The 18,511-nt window shown below is 37.7% G+C and overlaps 1 protein-coding gene across 2 annotated transcripts; it reads right to left on the bottom strand.

The window, feature by feature from the left end:
- Window positions 1-14,515: 14,515 nt before the first annotated feature.
- LOC113039882 (HIG1 domain family member 1A, mitochondrial) lies at window positions 14,516-16,647 on the bottom strand. 2 transcript variants are annotated; one of them, XM_026198025.1, is made up of 4 exons: window positions 16,516-16,647; window positions 15,752-15,828; window positions 15,436-15,570; window positions 14,516-15,346 (listed from the first exon to the last, which is right to left on the bottom strand). In XM_026198025.1, the coding sequence occupies exons 2-4, from the start codon at window positions 15,825-15,827 to the stop codon at window positions 15,258-15,260; spliced, it is 300 nt and encodes a 99-aa protein (XP_026053810.1). In that variant the 5' UTR covers window position 15,828; window positions 16,516-16,647; the 3' UTR covers window positions 14,516-15,257. The 2 variants fall into 2 exon arrangements, with proteins under 2 accessions (XP_026053810.1, XP_026053819.1); XM_026198034.1 differs by having other exon boundaries at window positions 15,752-15,832; window positions 16,516-16,621.
- Window positions 16,648-18,511: the final 1,864 nt, after the last annotated feature.

Raw genomic sequence — 18,511 nt, 5'->3', positions numbered from 1 at the left:
GTTGAAGTGTCCAATGGAGTTAAGAGATTTGCTCTCAATCTATTTTCAACACTTTAGATTGTTTACCACGTGGGGTTTGACCAATAGCATTGAATTGTGAAAAAATATGAAATAGACAAAATTTGGACATGCGAGGATTCTGCCTGTCAGTGACGATATTTTAATAAAGGTGTTCCATTCCAATGTTAACCTGATTCAATTGGATCTGTGGTTCATATGAATTGTATAGTATACTGTGCCTTATGAAATGTATTATTAGTAAATGTATCATAAATATAGATCAGCACTTACCTAATGTAAGTTACTTTGCAGTAACCATGAATTTGTCAACATTCTTCTCACCACTGATAATGTGATTTGGACTTGAGGCTATTCTGTCCAGTGTTCTTTCATTTTGGCCACCTCATACATTGAGTGACAGAACACTTCTCTTTTATTATATATTTACATATTAATAATTTAAGTTGTGTTGTGTGAAGTTAAGTTATAGTTTTATTAAAAAGTTCAAACTCCTGGTCTCCTGTTTGTGCTATGGTAAGGTGTTATCTTTCGATTTCCATATAGTACAAGGTGCCATATTAAATATTTTTTGATGTCTCTTATATTTGAATTTCTCAACATTCTTCTCACCACTGATAATGAATGGGTTTGGACTCAATTATGTCAGTGTTCCATTTTCATTCATTTTGGACACATCATACATTGAGTGACAGAACACTTTTCTTTTATCATATATTTACATATTTGGTATTGCTGGATTCAGCACAACCCCACCTTTCCAACAAGCCATCATATGTGTTTCTATGATAATGCCAGGCAAAGCAAGCACAAAGTAAATGAAAACATTCTGCATAGATATTAAATTTGTGCATGTCCGCTTATTTTAGATATGTGTTTACATGTGTCTATTTATTCCATACATCAAGATATTCACATCCAGTCTTTTCTAGTAGTTAAATCAACTTCCTGACTACAAACATGTCAAGTTTCAAAGCTCTCAGAGCTTGTGTGATTGATCTGCATTAGTTTATATGCCTTAACTCCCATACGGACAGGCTATATTTTAGTCCTTTATTGGTTTTGTGGTGTATAACAATATCTGTTAATTTAACAATCTTGGCAGTAAAATATTTTTAGCCAAGAATCCATTTCATATATGGGAGACCTTAGAGATGAAGAAAAACATTGTTGGGTTTAGTTCTACCTCCGGTAGGGGTATCTCGAAAACTAAAGCACTTTTTGACCATTTGTCACTAGCCTAGTTGGAATTGTGTTCTGTGCATTTAACAAAAAATAAATATATATACACATGGGGGAAAGGCTTAAAACCAAGACTGTTTGACATTGAGACATGCAGTCACAAATCAGGATGGGAATTTTGTTTTTTTGAAATTTCACCCTTTTAATCAAAACTATATGCATCAGAATATGATTTAAAATCAGACTTTATTACCGTAACTCAGAAATCATTAATGTCTGACAGAAAGTAAAAGGCACTGGTCTGTAACTGCCAGTAACAACTGCTCACATGGAACTGAACATGATCTTTTTTTACACAGAGCTCATAACCCACACAGAAACAGATAAACATTCAGCTGATTTCATTTACAATTCTTCAAAACTGTGAGCGTAGTGTGACAAACCTGATACATACTTCATACTTCTATTATAAGCCTCATGTGTTTATGAAATGCACATAATTCTGTACAACACTAGACTTTCACATGTTATTTAAATGAAGCATTTTTGTGTAAATCTGGCCTCAAAACTAATGCTAAATAATAATAATAATAATAATATCCTTTATTTATTTATTAGCCCCTTTAAGACACTCAAGAACACCTTACAAGTAATAAAATACATAAGCAATATATATATATAAAAAGCTTTATCAAACAGAATAAGCTATTCTTAAAAGATGGGTTTTAAGATGTGATCTATTACGTATGTCTTTGTGAAATGTAAACTCACAACTGCAAGAAAAAAATGTCAGAATTGCGAGTTAAAAAGTCAATTTCTGAGGTAAAAAGAAAAAAGTATATTTTCTTACAATTGCAAGTTCCACAATTCTGACTTTGTAACTTGCAGTTGCAAGCTTTCTATCACTTTAAAACTCATATGTCCAAGTTTATATAATGCAACTGTGAGAAAAAAAACAGTCAAAATTGTGACAAAAAGTTGCAATTACCTTCCCTAATTTGGTAACACTTTAGAATAGGGAACATGAATTCACTATAAAAAATTTTTTTAAAGAGTTGTCCCTGAACAAACTCCTACTTTGCTGCTTACCTTAATAGTAAGGTAGTTCGTAAGTTTAGGTATGGTGCAGGATTAAGGGATATAAAATATGTTCATGCAGAATAAGGCATTATTAAGTGCTTAATAAACAGCCAATATGCTAGTAATATGCATGTTAATAAGAAACGGTATCATAATAATAATAATAATAATAATACTTGGGGGAAAAAAGTGTATTTCATCCTACCAGATAAAAACAACATGTCTTATAAAAGATCCCTTATCTGTTCATTCATAAGTACTGATGTGTTAGAGAATCTGCTAATCAAATCTGTTCTCTACTTTTGGGTTTTCCATCCTTTCTTCAAGGGACCTGATATTTCTGGGCTGTGATCTTCTTGGACCGTGATCATGCTGCTGAGAGGATGTGGCAGGAATACATCAGCGGCTCATTGGTTACAGCCTATGCATCTCCACAGCTTGACAGACAAGGTTTTCTCCAAGCCCTTTGAGAGCTGTAAGAGAAGATAATGAATAAACACAGCCAAATGTCATGCTAATGTTAAGATCTGGGGATTACGTGATTGGTGTTAATAACCAAACCTACACCGCTGTTATGAAAAGAAGGGTTCAGGAGGGATGGAATTAGATATGAATGTCGTAGCTCTTCTGAATTACTGATTCTATCTCAGTCGGATAATACATCAGAGCATGTGATTCTGCTCCAGATAATTCAGCTGCTAGAAGACTGCCTTAACTGTGACTGAGTAACACTGTGTCCCAAATTATAGTATGGTGAAAAAGAACATGACAAAATCCCCGGTTTCTAAAGTGTGGATTTGTGCTCTCTCAAACAGCTGGTATTGCTAATATCTAACTACAAATTTACTTACAGTTTGCGCAGACACAAACCCTCTTTTGGCATACGGTTAGGATTTATTAAAGTCAAGGGTGTCCCTAAAGTGAAGGCCAGTGTATTGGTGCTCTATTAACAGTTGTTCTCTCTGATAGATTCAATCCAGTTTTCATGTGGACCTTTCATTTTACAATCATTGTCTCGAGGACAATTTCAGATTCATAGTCACTGGAACCACAGAGAGCAATCTTGAGATAAGTGTATCATGGTAAAATCACATGAGAGTGATGGGGAACAAGCTTTGAGTGGACAGACTCATACAGACCTTCGTTCATCCAAAAATAGGGGCTCTCCACGGTTCTTTTAAATTGCCTAGTAATAGGAACTGACCCTTTTCTTTCAATGGTTTCATTAAAAGTAATTAAGCTCAAAGAAAGAGCTACAACCGTGGGATTGTGGGAAAACGGCATATCTGCGTTAAAGTCGTGCATGAGCTACCACCCAGAAGGCCCCTAATAAAATGCTCTGCCAAACCCTAATGCTGAGAGCCGTGCTGTGGTGCCACTGAGAGCCCAATCACAGCCTGCGGTGCACGTCTGAACACCAAGCTTCTTAAACGCTGTGCCGCCAGTTTATTGTGCTACTTTCGCATGATTCTGGGTCAGGGAAATAACTTTTCTGCTATTATGGGGCGTTACAGTTTATCGTTAAATTGTTTGGCGGTAACACTGTGTATTTTGTGTTTAATAATCTCATGCAAATTCACTTCTGATTTAATGAGTAATGGCAGCCAAGGAATGCATTCATGGAGGGATATAATTTATGCAAGTTCTTTCCCATAATCTCGGCTAATGCAGAGCATCATTTATTTTGATCCTAATTAAGGGATCTGTTGAGGGGCAGAAAAGACACTCCAGTAAGTTTCTCCACCTCCCGTTTGATATACACTGCCATCTTGTGATTAAAACAATGACTACAGCACCAATTCAAATGAGAAGTGACTGCAAATCTTTTGTAAAATGAACACAGGAATTGATCTGCATGCTGAGTTACCATTTAAGATGACAAATACGTCTATGATCAACCCTATAAAGTCTACTCTATCTTGTTTTATGTGCAAATTTCTAAGGCCTCTAAATGATCAATAAGATGGAAACTTGGTTGAAAAACGTTGCACACAATCTGCTGCATTGCTAACCAGCATGCTAGAGTTTCATTTCTCTCATAATCACGGTGCAAAATGAATGTATGCATTCACACGGCTGTGATTTGCTCTCACCTCTTTCACAACTCTGTAAAAACTGGCACAGTCCACTTTAACCTCTGCCTGCACAGCGGGGACTTATTTACCTAAGTTCCTGGATGTAGTCAATGGTGTGGAGGAAGCACTGGTCCAGAACGAGGGAATACCTTGGAGGAGCGGCGCAGAGAAAGGGCCCATTCAAAGATGGAATGACAAGTAGGTGAGTCTGTTTACATACACGCTGTTGACACAAGTATGCATTTGGCTCAGTGGGTTATTGCTGGGTATTTGGGAAATAAATCTGAACCTTTCAAGGCTACTGGTGTCCTACAAAACAATGCCAATCTGTTTGGTTTAAAGTCACATAGTTTCCTTATGCCTCTTCACTGCTTCTTGTGTTTTGTACTGTACCACGTGTTTTGAAATAAGCACAGAAATAATGTTGCACCTAAAATGTGTCTGAGCATTTTCGTAAGTTCTATTTTTATTATTTATTTATTCATAGAAAATTATAGCTTAAAATATATTAATAGTAGTAAACAGAGAGGTCCATATAATTGTATTGGCCCAGAATGAAAATGTATTGGTTATGTATGGTAACTCTCGATCCATGATGAAGGAAAGGAAACGTGTGTCGGAACGACAGTATGAGTGTCATCCTTGAGTATCAGAAAAGCCCATTGAAACTGGCATGCAGAATTATCATGTGAGGCAATGTCTGTATACTGATATATAAGGCCGGCTGCATGCAAGCGGCACTTCAGTTTTGTTCTGAGGAGCCGAGGTAGTGTTTCTGCTACAACAGCGGTCAGCACAGAGATTTGGCCAGTGGGACACATGTCTCCATTTCCTCCATCAGGGAACAAAGGCTACCATACCAAACCAAGACTTTCCCTTTATGTCATTCATTCTGATATGTGCTAGCGCATGCCAACAGCAAGTGCAACAATGCTCACTCATAACTGTCAGGACTTGGGTATTATCTGTCTTTTATCTCGTTTTTTTCCTTTTTTGTTCTTTTTGTTTATTTATTTCTTGTTTTTCTACTCTTTTATTGATTTTGTTTCCCTTTTCTCTCGCTCATAAATTTTCATCTATTTCTCTGGGTTTTTTTTCCTTTGCTCTAGAGCCCCCTTCCTCAAATCTTGCCCTGGAGGTCCAATGCGCTGCAGAGTTTAGCTCCAACCCTGATCAAAGTCACCTGCTTGTGATTTTCTAATGAACACAGAGACATTGATTGGCATTGATTAGCATGCTCAGGTGTTCTTGATTAGGGTTAAAGCTAAACTCTGCAGGAAAGTGGACCTCGAGGTCCAGATTTGAGGATCCCTGCTCTAGAGCCATCTGATCCCTTTTAGCAATCTAAGCTATGGTTTGTCTGACGCACCTGTTCCCTCTATCTCATTACTCACCCTATTTATTCTGCTTGGTTTCTGCACTCAGTGTGTTTTGTGAACTGGCATTTTCAGCTTCTGTTCCGTCCTGTCTCTCCTTTTTGGTCTAAACGCTAGATTGTTCTCTGCCCAATTGGTGTAATGTGTGTTTTGCCCTCAGAGTTTCTCAGAGTCAGACTGTTCTTCTGGATTTCAACCTAGCCTGTTATTGACCCTGTTGCTGCCCACCATTTTCAGCCCTGACTGCACCTCGCTTGACCCCCATCTGCTCGAGTATTCTCCTGTCTCCCATTTCAGATTCGTTGCCCCTTTATGTTTTCTGTTAATAAAACTCTATTTTTTCAGCCTCATCCGCTCTTGGGACATTATCTTTCCACTGTCCAGGGTAGATAATCTCAGGTCTCCATCATGGAGCACTTCTCACCGCAATGGGTCATTGTAAAAGGCAGTTAGCCTAAGTTTGGAAAATGTGAAGCTTGAAAAACACTTGGTTGTAGGACAAGAATGTTATATAGACCACATTCTACCCAAAGGGGAAGTAACATATGGAAATAGACCTCAGCCCTTCCTAAAGGGGGATGGTCATAGGGAGGTCTCTGTGGCGGGCTCCACCGAAGTGTGTATAGCTTGGCTCACCTGGAAGGGGCAACTCCAGAAATAATGGGCCTGGTGATGAGTTCCTCTGCCAAACTCATCTACGACAAAGGTACTAAAGTGACAGAAAGAGGTTTTCTAAGGTTCACCATACTTGAGGAACTGGAGTAGACCTAAGAGTTCATGTTATCACCGCAGAGAGTGGATAGGCACTAGCACAAGTACTACACCCACCCAGTTCAGCAAGATCTTAACCAATATTCCCGAAAACTCAAGACAAAACTTCTTATATTCAGCGATTGTAGAATCTCACAGACATTCCCAGCAGACATGATGCACCTTCGGCCTGATGTTTCTGAGAAATTACATTCACAGTCCACTGGGCTATTATTTGTTTGGAAACAGCTTTCCCCTTCTGCAAACCCCCAAAGCAGACAAAGAGTTGTTCAGATTGTCTGAAATTCTCAGTATAGTCCAAAGCACATACTGGACACATCAGAGACAAGGCTGGGTTTTCCAGCTCCAGAGGAAATGCTTGCAGGTTGCACACAGATCTTTATGCAGACCATGGAAAGATGCCAAGAGGGGATGGGGTGTGGTCTTGGAGGATTTACTGTCTAGGCACCTCTCAGGAACCTAACTATCAGGTTGTGCTTTCCCAAAGACCTGCCATCCACAAGGTCGTGGTTTCTGCTATAACAGCCACGCAGACCTTCGGAGTGGAGGCAGGCAGGAATAAACATAGTGGCCAGCTGTGCATCATTGCATCCATGCTGAGAGGAGCCTTGGTCAGGGATTACCACAGGGCGCAATGGTAGGATTCCTTGGAGGCAAACAGGTCCACCTGAGCCTTGCAAATCTAATCCATTTCAGCTGGACAACCTGAGGATAGAGTTGCCATTCTCCACAGTGCGTTCCCTGTCATGAAAGTGTGTCGGCTGCGCGATTGAGGTCTTCTGGGATGTGAACAGCATGCAGTGACTTTAGTTGGTACTGACTCCAGAGGAGGAGATGATGGGAGAGTTGTGACATGAGACGACAGCGGATCCTTCCCTAGCTCTTTATTTACACCACTGTTGCAGTGTTGTCTGTCTGGACTAACATGTACTTGCCCTGAATCAACCGGCCGTAGCGTCCTCAGGGCCAGAAGCATGGCCAGAAACTCCAGGCAGTGGATGAGCCGATTCAGGCAAGGTCCTGTCAAGGAGCCCAAAACTGCATGGCCATTGCAAATTGTAACTGTAAGGATAGATAAGTTTACACAGCATGTGTACATAGCATTGAGACTGTGTTTAAATATGAGTTAGGTTCATAGGTTCACCACAAGGTCTTATTATAATTATTTTATTATTATAATTTCTGCGTCATCCACATAGTATAGTATTTAAGGTTTTGTATGGGATTAAGGATGTCTCTTATTTAGATATTCAACCGCAGCATGCCCACATCTTCTACTTAACATTGAGCAAAAGCATCGGTAGATATACAATATTAGCCTAATATCAGTACATATACAGGCTTATCGCCGTGTTAGTTGTAGTGGGTGACTTACTTTCCAACAAGCTAACTGCCCCGGCCACTGAGAAGACAAGAGCCGCAAACACAGAGAGCAAGAATGAAATCCAGGGAAAGAGGAAACTGCTCTTTTTTTCTTTTCTTTTTTTGAAAATGTTAAATTCAACCCCCAGGGAAAAGAGGCTCACCAGTTATCCTTGCACAAGTAGATGTGTCTGGTCTCAGGAACTCTTCGAAGCCTTATGTGGGTTCCCTGGTAGCCTGATGTTGGGCAAGAGTTTGCCACCTGTTTGATAGGGGCAGGTGCAGTGCTCGCAGAGGGCTTGCTTTCTTGGGTACTAACTCCCCTGGAAGCGCGCCACAACAAAATGTGTTTAATGGCCTCCATCTGCTTTCTTACCACCGAGAGCTGATGAGCAAAGTCCTCGACAGTATCAGAAAGTCGCTTGAATGTAATAATCAGGTGTGCGTTTCACAAAAGCAACTATGGTCACAAGTTCCATTATTACCAATAGAGTTCAATGGGACTTGCAACCATAGTTATCTAACCTGGAGCAGTGGGTCTATGAAAACTGCTTTCTTGGATTGGTGAGACCAAGTTGTTGAAGCATTTTCTCCATTCCAGGATGCAGGGAAACCTGAAACTACTGATAGTCTTTTATACCATGTCAGTCTGTTATTGTAGCGACACCCTATGATGTTGATGAGTTCATCAATATGTTCAAGTAAGACAGGAAGTACACCATTTGAGCAAATTGTTGGCCTAAAAATGTTGTCTCAACAGCTCACTCAGTTTTTGAACAGATATTTTATGTTTAAAACATTGTAATTGTAAATAAAATCCATGCAGGCCTACAGAAATGTTACTGTTTGAAGACATTTTTGTGGCTCTACCACAAAACGCTTGGGCAGTGTCACGTGTATGTTCCAAGTTTTGAGTTCCTGTATGTCCTTATTTGGTCCTTCCTGTTCCTTAGTTAGATTGTTCCTTGATTTGGTTTAAGGTGTTCCCCGTTTGTGTTTAATCAGTCCCAGGTGTTCCTCGTCCTCCCCTTATCTAGTCATGCCTTTAAATAGTGTTCTCAGTTTCTAGTTCTCCGTCTAGGAGGAGTTGAACATGTGGCAACATTGAAAGCTTGAGTTCTGATAAGTCTGGCTAAAGGGAACTCAAGTCTCTAATCAATTGCTTCAGTAGATGGCGGTAATTTGGCTCAATTTGAGAAGAAGTTCTCAGTCTGGTATTGTTTATGTCATCCCCATGTACTACCCTACCAAATGTTGATTAAACTTCTTGGATCTGAACTCCTGGTCTCCTCACTCCTTACTCCGTGTTCCTGTGCTGTAGAAGCTCCATGACAAGTTTTATTTTTTTTTGGTTTTTCCTGCTTCCTGATCCAGAGCACCTTGCCTCTCTGATGGTATTGTTACGGTGCGGGACGCACCATCGGGAGGGGATCAATCGGTCACATGTGTGTTTATATTTTACATTTACAAAATTGCAACTTAATCATTGTAAATGTGATCAGTTACAGATATACAGTACTTGAATACAAGACATACAAGTTTCAATAGAAATTACATTAAATGTATTTTTGTTTACCATAAATGATTGTCAGTACATTTAACAACACAATTTAACCATATTTCAAAGACAACAAAAGTAATAATGCAATGACATACATTATAAAGATCATACATGAGTGGGTCAAAAAAAAGCACACTTAAGTTCAACTAACTGCATTTATTGTAAATTTAAATTATAATATATTTTTATTTATTGCGATTAACATGCAATAAGCATTTGAAACCTTTACATTCAGTGTGCACTCAAGTACTTTCTTTTAAAGTATTTTTTCCATAATATGTCCTTTTTTGTCTTTCACAAGGGATTTTTTTTTTTTTTTTTTGGTGAGCTATCCATTTAAGTCACAATACCAGCCTTTTCAATTCAATTGCAACTATGTTTGTGTCGAATATCTCTTAAAACATATGTTATCTACAATCTAATTTCAAACACAAGTTCTTTTTATTTCTCCAGTGTAAACTAAGGGTTTTTTTTTCAATCATTTCCAATCCTGGATGATATTTTGGTCTTGTGGTGCTTGCACTCGTAACAGCCTGGGGCTTGCCAGTGTCCCTCAGGCTTCTGGGAAGATGAAATAGTGCGCTGTTTCAAGAGGAGCACACTGCTTCAGCCACAGGTTTAAATTAAGCGTGGTGGAGCAGCGTTGGGAGGGGAGGCCTCAAACCCCCTCCGGCCACATAGGAAAGAGAATAACTCATGTATGGCAGCATGAATGCGATGGCTGATACGCTAAATGTAAACAAGAGGAGAGACACGAGGGGTCAAGTCATCACACACATATTGCTTGAGCGTGGTGGGGGTCACATTCTGTAGAGCTTATTTTGATTTCACACCACGACACACAAATCAAATATTAATGAGCAATGTGCGTCAGAAAAGTTTTTTCCACTTTAGAGTGCCAAAAAGAGAAGAAGAAAACAACTTGGTTTACCTTGACAATTTATTTAAATGTTTCAACCATTATTAAATTAACAGTATCTCATTACTATTGTATTCTATTCATTATTCATTTATAATATTATATTCAACAAAAAGCATTCTCATTCATGTTCTCGTGACCTCACAGTGCCGGCTGGACTGATGTACCTATAGAAAGTTTGAGTGCCATGAAACAAGTCATGTATGCAAGTGTCGATTGAAGATATTGCACCATACAAAGCGAGTGTCCCATTAATGCTGATGTTGTCCTTTAGCAATCTTTGTTTGCTAGCAAAGACTCTTCATCAGTCCAGTCTGTGTCCCCTGCTCATGCTTTCTGTGGCCTGCTGGAATTCCTGTTTTGTTTGGACCAGCATGTCCTTGTAGAATTGCAAGCTTTCTTTCTTTTCCTTCAAGGCGTTTTTCAGAGCAGCTCTCAAAGTTTAATTTTCTTCTAGTTGCTGTATATACTGTATATATGCATTTAGTTACTGGTCTGGAGCAAGCAGTCTGCATAAGGGAGCATCACTATTTCAGTTGCTCTTATTATGTAGAAGGGATTGAACTTGGCACTTGGCTTATTCTGCTTAGTTCTGTCTTGACAACTCTTGGACAGTGTTGCATGGTAATGGTCATGTGTACTGTATGTGACAGACTGTTTAGATATTTTAGTAATAAAATGAGTTAGCATGTAAATTCTACATTTAGGAAGGAAAGACGTACCGTGCTTTGAGTTGACTAAGTTGAGCATCACAGGTGACATCAGAGGGGTTTCTGGGAGATGAACCATCTGTTTGTCAGGGAGACTCAAAGTGCTGCCCGAGCATCCTACATCAGGCCAAGAAAACCCAGCAGATTTCAGTTTGTTTTTGAATCAGACATTAAATTAAGATTATTTATAATCATGGACATAACCGTCCATGAAAGCAATAATATGCCACAAGCTTGGTGCAATTGTGTGTGTGTGTGTGTGTGTGTGTTCTCATATTGAAGCTAATATTTATATTTGTGATAGCAGATCTGTGAACTCATGTTTCATGTGTCACCTTGCACTGAATAGATTCATCATGTCATCATCCTCTTCTGTGAGTGTAATAATGTCCCGACTGCTGAGAGGAGGAGCATCTTATCTCTGTCCATCTTCTTCATCTCCAGTCCTCTCTGGATGCGCTGCACTTGTTGATCTTGAAGAGATTGAAACCGAAGCCTCAGCTGCTCCTTTATTTCATCACTGTCACCATCCATCACTGACCATCCAGAGACAATATAACACATCTGACAAATAGCACGAGAGCTTGTTTATGAAATCTAATGCAGTTATAGATGAGAGCTTTCCAAACAAGCTTCAAAGAAGTGTTCTTATTAACATCCGGGTAAAGAGAGTCCACTATAGTGCTGGATGTCTGCTGCGGGATTGTTTTTAAAGCACTTTTTTGTCCTTTTATATAATTAAATTTTTAGTACTATGTTTTCTCTGTGTTACAGTTCAAATATAAATTCTAATCTGTAAACCACTGTAAGATGTACTGTGACATGCAAACTATACAATACAATAATACAATATGTATTAATATTATTTTACTACATTGCTTACTATTAGCTTCCATGAAGCATAAATGTTTGATATTAAAGCAAAGTTGCTTTAATAAGCAGAAGATGATGGATGGATGGATGGATATATAAGTAATTGGAATTACAAGTAGGTTTTTTTCATATAAATTCGTTTTGGCTTATATATTGTTCTTTCACTTTTTGAGTGGATATGAATCTTTTTTCTTTTCTTCTTTTTCTTTATTTAGGAAAATGTACATTTGTGAATATGAAATACATGAACTGGAACAGGCGAACACAACTTCAGGGGTGGGAAAAGGCCAAAAAAGAAAAACGAACTAACTAAATGTTTCATCCTTATTAGAGAGAGAGATATAGCCTAATATATATCGTCTCATGATATAACAGCAAAGACTGATATTGTCAAAGCAGATGTCTTTTAATTCAGTAGCCACAGGAATCTGACTTTCATTGTCAGTGAAGAGTTTAGTGTGTTATCAGCAAACTGAGTTGTGTCTTATATGGCCATTTTAATGAATCTTGATTGGGATTCATCAGTTACAGTACTGTTTTTCTGTCTTCTGACTATAACATGAAACATTAAACTCTCCATCTAAAATCTGTAGTTTCTCTAATGTTAACACTGAGTTTGAATCTGTGTTGAAGTGGCCTGAGAAAACACCTTGCTCAGATTTATGATTGATCAGTTGATTCTGGGTTAAACGGTTACCAGAGAAGTGTGATCCAACGCTGACATAATTTACCATAAATTGTCCACTGAAAGTACCTTTGATACTCACAATATCTTTTATGATTGAGTTACTAGAATCTTCTCATTTCCTCCATTTTCACCATCATCCAGCTCGGCCTATCTGTGTCAAACTACAATTAACATACTATTACTGTCCAATTTGTGACATGGATGTAGTGCTACACTCTTAAATAATAAAAGTTCTTTATTGGCATCTATGTTTCCATTCCACAGAAGGTTCTTTGTAGTGGAAAAAGATTCTTAAGATTTGTAAAAACTCTAAAAAAAATGTTCTTTTAAGAACTGCTCCCTGAAATGTTCTTTATGGATCCAAAACTTCTTATTCTATGACATTGCAGTTTTAAAAATAAAGGCTAAAAAGGAGAGCATTACAATAGTCCAGTCTGGAGAGAACAAGAGCTTTGACAGGAAGTTGCGTGGCTTGCTCTGACAGGAAGGGTCTAATCTTCCTAATGTTGTATAAGGCAAACCTGCAGGACCGGGTCGTTGTAGCAATGTGGTCTGTGAAGCTTAACTGATGATCGATCACAACTCCTAGGTTTCTGGCTGTCCTGGAAGGAGTTATGGTTGATGAACCCAGCTGTAAAGAGAAGTTGTGATGAATCAATGGGTAAGCCACCAGGAGTTCTGTCTTAAGGTAGAGCTGAAGGTGATGGTCATACATCCAGCTAGAAATGTCATGGTTTTTTATTATTTGTTTTTAAGATTTTAAATGGGTTGGTGCCTGCGTAATTATCAGAGCTTTTTCATGTCCATGTTCCCGTTAAAGCACTGAGCTTTTTCAGTGGTGGCACCTAATTTATGGAATAGTTTACCTGTACACATAACTGCTCAGACTGTGGGAATTTTTAAGTCATTACTAAAGACACACTTGGATTTTATCTCGAGTTGAGCTGTGACATTGTGATGTTTTTACTGTATTTGTCTTATTTGTGTGTGTGACTCTTTATTTTTATTTTCTGGACATTGTTAAGCACTTTGCTCAACCATGGTTGTTTTTAAATGTGCTATATAAATGAACTGAACTGGTTCCCAAAGAACATTTCAGTGATCAGTTCTTGAAAGAACCCAACATTTTAATGATCCAAAGGAACCTTTATCCTCTCAGGGTTTATATAGTGTCATTGTACATGTTACATGTATTTCACATTGTTTTGTTCGTCCCGTGTGCTTTGGTCTTATTTTTGTTGTTGCTAAATCAATCTCAGATCCTGGAAAAGTGTTTGTTCGTCTTTGTTCTGATTCTCAGTGATCCAAAATATCTCCAGCAGCAGCATGTGTTGTGTGCCAGCAGGGGGTGCTACCAGGCACTGTCCTGTCTCTCTGAGGGTCAAATGTTCAGCTGGTAATGATTCTCTGACGTCATTACACATCACTGGGGACTGGCCTTTCTGCCAAGTGTCACGTGTTGTCTTGTGAAATGATTAACTGCAGTAAATAGAGACTGGTTGGTCATTATCTCACAGTTACTGGGTGTGACGGGCTGTTTCAATAGTTCATATAAACTGATGAAATCTAAATGATATAATTAGGTAATGTCTGTGGGAACATTGTGTACACAGCTCAAACTTACAAAGTTCTCTCATTCATTATTACTCTACTAAATATACTGAAAATACCAGTCTTTCTGTTTCCATAAGAATGTTAATATATAATCGAATAGGAACTGAATTCATGCAATTACGTTTAATATTTCCCTTATAATAATAAAATACAATCACATATACCATACCCCTATAATATTAAGACAATATATTAGACAATAAATCAATTGCATGCATCAGATTAATAACAGTTATTATTATAAAACACATATTACATTAATCCATGAGTGGGAAACAACCAGAAGTGGTTATTGGAATTACAATAGTTTTTATTGGCAAAGATAAACAGTGGTAGAAGAGATCCTCAACTCTAGAAGTATAATTTTCTGATTTTGTTTTGAAATATGAAAAAAGGTGCAATAGTTATTTCACGCAGCAACACAGTCAATCAATAAATCTACAAAAGTTCCTCTCATTCCTCATGACACTCACACACACTTGACAATGATGGAGACAAAAAGAAAAGATTTGCAGAAGATCCTGTTTGTAACAACAGCACTTCATCTGCTAAGAACCGTTAATAGTTCAGTCCTCATACTGCGTTCAGTGCACTGTGAAGTTTCAGATGATGGTTCATTAGGGCTGTTGTCCTGGAATATCTGTTGACTTAAATGATACAAGAAGATCTTGAATTACAAGAAACAAAAGGTCTTAAAGCCACACCTCTGTGCTGAAACACGGGCAAAACATCGACATAAGAGCATACATTATACCAATCCAAATATCTTCAGTAAAAAATAATAATAAAATCGATTGCTCTTGTCAGTTTGTTACTCATATGTTAAATAAATAGTAGTTGGCAGTTGCAGAATAGTTACAAATCTGTCACATACTTTTACAATGTTTCTTAAACATGCCTGGCAACATAATGACAGTCCAAACCTCTTTAAAAAGCAAACAGTTTAAAGAAATTATTTTTAGAAAGTTTCTATGTCAGCAATAAATAGAAAGGGACACCCTAACACTTGGTATTAAGCACACTTTTCTTCACTTGTTTTCCAGTGCCTTCTGCTCTAACGCTTTCTGTGCTTCAGCGGGTTTGAGCATGTACTCTCTGTACATGGAATAGACCACCCCTGCAAACAACAAGACCAAATATCACATTAAACAACACATTTCTCTGTAACTCAGAGGATGCACGTGTGAATCTAGGAAGGTCTCTCACCTAAAGTCATGGCTCCGACCACGAAGCCCTGCGCAGCCACACGCATGTGAATCAGGTGCACGGACATCTTCGTGTCTCCTCGGCTCTTCAGTTTGTACAGTCTGTACGCCACGATGCCAAAGAACCCAGCCAACCCTGAAAAGACATCACAGTGAGACATGAAATATGATATACAACACTCTTACTGTCTGACGTCATCATAACAAGCAATAATGTTTAGCATTTTTGTACTTTAATTATACACTTAATCGTTTTATTGAACACTTATCACACACATTTGAGCAAGTAAAGAGTTAATAACGCTTGAGTGCTTTACCTGCAGGGACAAATGGATTCTCTTTGGCTTTTCTGATGAACTTGGATTCATTGTCTTCGTATTCCATGACTGTCATCCTGGTTAAAGGCAAAATAAAAATAAAAAAGATTAGATGTCATATATTAATCACCACTGTGCCATTCTCTGAAACTGTGTTTTGTTTTTAGTTTTTTACACTAGATATGTGTAACTAATACATTCTCTGTTACGTTTACATTATGAGTTGTTACAGGTTTATAAGCTGTAAAATAAAAAACAATCTGACAAATATCAGCAAGGTGGTCAAACTGGACAATAAATTAGCAAAGCATTAGGTTTATGAATTATGAACCATGTTGTTCTGTAAAACGAAAGATATTTTTTCTTTCTTTATTTATTTTTTTAAAGGTTAGAATCATGACTTTAAGTCATTTGTGAGTTGGGAATACATAGTAATAAATCAAGGAAAAGATAAGAAATCGAGTTGAGCAAAAGAGAAACTAATGTCATGTTATATGAAGGTCAAACGATGCGCACAGGTCACTTAAACTAAATATTTTACCTTTTTTACTTGAATAATTGATGTACGAATGTAAAAACATATAAACAGCGACGACAGTCTTTTGATAGACTTCTATCTATCAGCTTTCATTTAAAAGAAGATGTGACGTTTCCTCAAGGTTTAGCAGTTAACGTTACATTAGTCTTTGAGAGCACACAAACCCACCGTCGTTCTCGGTTATAAAAACATAACATTAAGATATTAAATTAAATTCATAACAGACCTATTTATGAAACTCTCTCCTTCACGCTGAACTGAAGTAAAGCTTCTTGTTTTCTGCCGGTCAATTCGAGAGATGGTGTGCGTGCACGTGAAGAGTGATGTAACACGACGTACGTCAAACTGACGTACATAAAGTACGGGGATGTTACAAAATAAAAGGCTTTTTTTTCTTTTCTTTTTTTCTTTTGATGAAGAACAACATCGTTTTCGGATTATAAATCTTCTCTTTTATCCTACAAGCAAATTTAACAATTGAGTAAATTGAAAAAACAACAACATGTAATTATTTATATGTATGCATGAAATCATACATTTTCATCTCGAATTTTATTTTGAAGAAACAGTCATTTCAAACGACTTCCTTTTCAGTGAAGGGGCGTAACCCTTACGTGCCATGCCTGAGTTCAGGTCAGGAGAGTTCATTGCGTCATTATAGACAGCTGTGTACAGAGTGTGCTTTACATTTTATTTTCACAGACAGATTACCTTATTCATCCACGCCTCCGTGTTGTTTTACATTTATATCAGGTTGTGCAGTATCTTAATCATACGGCATTTAAATGTACCTTTTGAGCCACCTTAATAGGTATTTGCCTTTTGAACAAATACAAATAAGAGAGATTCTGAAGTTCTGCTACAACAGCAGATGATCAGTTTGTACTGCTGCATCATTACTGTGTTCAATATTAACTTTCACTGTCAATTAAATTTCACTGTCTTGCACTAAAAGTCATAACATTCGTACATTTACTTTCGCATGATTCAGAATACATGAAGTTTACTCAGGCACTTGGCACAATGTCACTGTTGAAACTCTTCCTTAAATTCTAACATAACTGAGGTTGAATATACATAATAATGTATGTATGTGTGCTGTCTGAACACAAATATGAGCAAATATTCGGTGTCATTAACAACATGAACTCAGCATCTAAACTGTAATACTGAAACATGTCCTCAGATGGCTTTTAGATAAATGCTGAGTCACTATGAGTAACAAAAAGCAGCACTGTGTACTATAGGCACTGGGCTATAATAGCCTACATAAAGTGTAAAGTGAAAGTGAATATATTATATATTACTGTAAATTACATACAGGTGTTGGCCTTTCCTGTTACTTATGCATGCTAACATATCTTGTATATGTTGACAACATGCCTGTAGTAAGGATAATTCAGACAATCTAAAGGTGCAAACCCATGATGAAAGGTGCAAAAACACCATAAAATATTTTTTACATTTTTTCTCTTATTAAAATAATTGCTATTTTATGGATGCACACACATTTAAATTGATTCTTAATAGTTTCATAGGCTTTATAACCCAGTGCTGTTTTTTGTCCAATAATAATTAGATTGGCTTTCAATCCCACTTCTCTTTATTTTCTGGTTACTTGCAGGATAGCTGCAACAGATGTAATTGAATGGGTGCTTTGTATGTTTCATTGGTTTCTGTTGGTTGTATTGGTCTATACAGTATATATAGCTCCCTGTGTGGTCCATTTCAACTCATGGCGTTTAAATCGCCACACATTAACCCATTTCCTTTTGTCTGGAAATGTCTAATCTCGCCTAGCAGAATGGAAAAGATATATTAATCCTAATAGGATGATTTTGCAGAATATGTGATGATCTGTGGAGACAGTATCTCTGTTTTTGTGTGTACTTAGCTGGTTTAGGCCTGTCACGGACAGGTGACTCCCGATGCTTTGCATATTCTGTGTGGTGCTTAGCTTATAGCAATTAGCTTTTCCATTAAGGAACGATATTTGCCCTTTAAATCGATTTCCTGGTTTATTTTTACCTTTATGCATCAACTTTTATGTCATATTCTTTCATGTCTTACAAATGTTTCCATAACGATGGATTGGAGATACTCTGTTTTTGCTTTGTAAGCTTTCTGTATGGTATTTTCCAGTGTTTTAAGAGGTGTGGTGGACATAATTAACTTAAATGGTACGGGCCTGTCACACCTGTAAATTACGCCTATGAAAAATG

Source organism: Carassius auratus, chromosome 2 (genome assembly GCF_003368295.1).
Source record: "Carassius auratus strain Wakin chromosome 2, ASM336829v1, whole genome shotgun sequence".
NCBI classification, from domain to species: domain Eukaryota; kingdom Metazoa; phylum Chordata; class Actinopteri; order Cypriniformes; family Cyprinidae; genus Carassius; species Carassius auratus.
The sequence above is the reverse complement of the archived record's forward strand: the minus strand, read 5'-3'. Positions and strand labels throughout refer to the sequence as shown.